Genomic DNA, 4,386 nt, shown 5'->3' with positions numbered 1-4,386 from the left:
TGGTACAATAAAATATAGAATAATAATAAAAGTTATTGATTGAAAACGTTGATCACTAAAAAGTATAAGCTTCACTAATAATATATTGAAAAAACAAAATTTCAATGAATGATAAAACTTATAAATCTTAATTGAAACAATTCCCAAATAAGGAATAATTTCATTATTAATGTTACGTCACCACTATTAAAGTTCCGTAATCCTAAATGGAATATTTGAACCAATGAAATGAAGAATATTACAGCTAATCAATAAATATTTGAGATCTCAAATGAGAGGATTCAAATTTTATTTACTTATCAATAGTCCTCCATTTAGTCAGTGACTAAATAAATGATGTTAAAATTCTTCAAAGTGCTTCCATTATTTCTTTTTGTAAATTTCACCTATTCTCAAACCTCAAAATGTCAAAATAAAGCTGGTGACGCACCATTGGACTGGTGAGTTTTGAAAAAAATTCTGATAGTGGATAAACATTTTTTGCGTTATGTTAGGAATATCTGACAAAACGAAAGCAAATAGATTCTGAACAGGATCTGCTTTTTAAAATTAATAAATTAATATAAATTAAATTAAAATAAAGTAATATTATTGACTTGTAGAAAAAATACAACTATCTAACCTCCCGTCCTGATGTAAAAAAATATATATAATACATTACATTTTCTTAAAGTTGAATATTGATAGAAAAGCATTATATTACCATAAGTCATGTGACAAAATGTAATTTTATTTTAATACTTGTGACTACCTACTATGAAAATAACTAAAAAAAGTTTAAAAAATGAATTGAAAATGCCCTATATCAATTTAGGGCCATAGTATACAAAGCACCTGGGCAAGATACTGGCAAAATTATTTTGGCAGGCGCTGCAGCAAGTTGGGATAACGGAGCAACTGCACTTATGAACGCTGCAGGGCACTCTTTTGGAAAGACGCTGGAACACGTCATTGGAAATAACGATAGAATAAAATTTCTTGCATACAACAACGTCCCACCTCGAGTTCCCAAAGTCAAAACAAAATCGAACAGCAAAGGTGATATAAACACATGTTAATTATTTTGGAAACATTTGATGAAATTATATATAAAATTTTGTATTCTTATTATAGGAGTGATAGTCTTATCTACTGCTGCAGATGCTGCAGCGTGGATTGTACATACTGTACCAGGATTTCCTGCAGCAAAAACAGGCTACACTTGGCCGGTAGCTGAGAATGCCAGAGGGCATTTACTTATTTGTCTCACTATCAGTGAATCTCAAATAAATGCAATAGGTTTGCATTTTCATTACCGAAATTACTGATTTAGGGCAGTTTGCGTTTTCAGAAGTTGCAATATTTGATAGAATTGAAGATTTTATAAAGGAATGACATTGCTTACAACTCACTTTAATGTATATCTTAAATTGAGAATGAACAATTAATAATCCATTAAAACTACTAATAAAGTAATAATTTTTACTCTTTGATGCACTAATTATTCTGAGAAAATGATTACATTTTAAACACTTTTTCATGGCACAGTATTATGAAAATAGCTTAAATTGCTCAAATTTTATGTTCTACTTTTTGTCTTTTTATAATCATATTTTTTCAAAATATTTTTCTCTTCACCGTTGCTTTTTTAGCTGCTTCATTACTTCTTGTTCAACCTTTGGTGCATTATAATGATATTCCTGAGACAGAAACTGCAGCAATGCCATACTTCAATAAATTAAAGGAAGGTCGAACTCCTACTTTGCCACCATTCACATCAAAAAGATCAATTCGAACAGAAAATGCGGGAGGTCCTGTAACAGTTCATATTTACAGCAAATCAGAGACCTCGAAATATGGTACGCATATATAGTTGTAGAAATTTCAATTCTTCATTTATAAGTTTTTAATTAACTTTAATTTTTTTGAGAATTCCTTTATGTTTTAGAAGTAAAAAAAGTAATGCATCAACAGTTTGAATAAAACAAAAATATGCGATTTTTGAACTATCTAGTTATTTATTTGCCTTGCACTATTAAAATATGCTAAACAAATTTAACTTTCAGATAAAACGTGTAATTTATTTTCAGCAAAGCTTACTTAAACTTTAAAAAATTATTATAAAATATACAGTAGCCGAAAGATAATTATGATCACTGAAAATAAATCTTTAGAAATTTATAAAAAAGTCATTGTAAAAGCTTTGAAAAAAACGATAAAAGTGTGGTCAAGAAGAGACAATAAACTGAAAGGAGATTGCAGAGTTCTTCAAAAAAACATTCGTTTAATCAAAAGTCCAACTGCCATTAACGGTCATAACACCAATCTTGAGGCAGATGACACAAACTGGGCAGTTTCAGATCCTGGCAATATATTTTGTCAAGTTGACAAACCATATTTTGTAAGTTTAAACGCTTTTGGAAATATTTAAATTATTACTTTTTGTATATTTAAGAGAAATCAAACCAGAGAACCAGCGATGGCAATTTGCATTGAAAATAATGATATATTTGCTAGATTTAGTGAAATTGCTGCACAACTCGAAGACTGTCCATTGTAAAATCTCATAGCATATTGTTTTACTTTTTGTTTATGGCATAAAGTGCCGATGCCTTTCATAGTTATCCCTTGGACTGTATAAGGCAGCTTGGACTGTATGCATGTCAATTTCATAGAAGAATAAATCCTGCATTTGTTATAGATTTGTTATATTTTTAAGAAATAATATTTTTAGACATTAGCAAATAAGAGAAGTTCAGTTGCTATTGCAAGCAAATAATATTAATCTCATTGATTTCCCAGCAATATTTTGGATAAATATTTGTAGTGCTGTTCTGATTACATTAAGGTTTAGTGCATTTTCAGGAATGTTTACAAAAAGTAAGGCAAGTGTAATCAAAGAAAAATATGATCTATCCCAGTTAGAATTTCTCATTTTTATCATGGTTTATGTCTTGATAATCAGGGTTTATTTTTCATTGAAACAATCATAATTGCTTGAATGTCTTTGTCTTATTGTTTAATAAAGTGTAATAATTTAAACATTGTCGACCAGCTGATAATCAAAAGTAAACAAAATTTAATTTGCTTTAAGTAAATATTTGTAAGCATCATGACAACTATTATCAGGAACACAACAAAGAATTTACAAATTCTGCATTCTATTCAATCCATGAATATTCTTCTGATAGTTAAAAAATTATGTTAAAGCGTCACGGTAATCCTTCTTCTGCATTGTTGACACTGTGCACGTTTTTGGGCTGCTGGGATCATATTGACCTATTACAGAAAATGCCTATGAGAGCACTGGAAAAGATCAGGCTAATAAAAATTTAGTCAGAAGATAAGATTGAAATCAATTTACTACTTTGTGGCTTTAAATATTGATTTTGAAGTCATTCAGAAACAATAAATGTAGCAAACTGACTTTGTGGCACAGTTTGTTCATTTGTTTTCAGTTTCTCACGGTATTATAGCAACTTCTGAAATTAAAGTGGTGGTCACTGTAGCACAGCGTATCACATTTACTATAAGTGTTGGAAAACTAATAAGTGCTTAAATTACTTCCTTATCAGATAGCTTCCTTGATTGCACTTTGCCTTTATGAGTTTTACTGTATTTCTAATTTCTAATGAGTATTTCTAGAAGTGCTCATTAACTTTTCTAACTTTTCTATTGCATGCACAGTTATATTAACCACATCAATTTAAACGGATAAACATGTGCAAATGACTCCATGCACAGCATTTCTTTTAACACGCTTGCAATGAACGACAACGCGAGATTGTATTTCTGATGAGGAAGCTTTTTGGCGTGATTTGCACATAAGTGACTCACCAATATTAGAAGTAGGTTTGGTACTACTCGGTCCCGCTTTTCTCTCATTGGTCATTACCCACGCTATTTTATTGGACCGTCAAATCTTAATCACAACTGAAGAGTTTGAATCAATGAGCAATTAGACAAAAAAACCAATGCGACAAAGACTTCATTTTTTAATTCAGTCAGAATCTATTCTTAAATACTTACCTTAATTGATTTTTCAATAGTGTGCAGTTGATCCAGTTAAAAATAGGATCCAATTTATGGACGAACTAAGTGATTTGATCATTGATATCGGCACGAAAAACGTTTATTCCTGATATTATCGCGGATGGATTCATTAGTGAACCTCTTTCAAACCTTATTCAATTGTATTGAATCACATTCCCGCGTAGCTGATTTCTGAAATGCACATTCAAGTATGACCTTTAATAGAACGTTTGATGAATCATTCAACTTGATATAGTGACTTCTACGCGTTACGTCATGTTCTATAATTGGGCACCAGATGAAACATCGACGACACTCTGTTTTAGGACACTTCATGCCCCACCATGGCAAATCATTTAGATTATACTGGTTTTC

General features: G+C 30.6%; 1 protein-coding gene across 1 annotated transcript; it reads left to right on the top strand.

The window, feature by feature from the left end:
* Positions 1 to 814: 814 nt before the first annotated feature.
* Tsp_08986a (deoxyribonuclease II family protein) lies at positions 815 to 2,539 on the top strand (the record flags this gene model as incomplete). Its single annotated transcript, XM_003382087.1, has 5 exons — positions 815 to 1,038; positions 1,114 to 1,278; positions 1,632 to 1,838; positions 2,154 to 2,380; positions 2,435 to 2,539. Coding segments are annotated over 5 exons (928 nt in total), but the record flags the coding sequence as incomplete, so codon positions are not given.
* Between the last annotated feature and the right edge of the window lie 1,847 nt (positions 2,540 to 4,386).

Source organism: Trichinella spiralis (assembly GCF_000181795.1).
Source record: "Trichinella spiralis strain ISS 195 chromosome Unknown Scfld1, whole genome shotgun sequence".
NCBI classification, from domain to species: Eukaryota; Metazoa; Nematoda; class Enoplea; order Trichinellida; family Trichinellidae; genus Trichinella; species Trichinella spiralis.
This window is presented reverse-complemented; position numbering and strand designations above follow the sequence as displayed.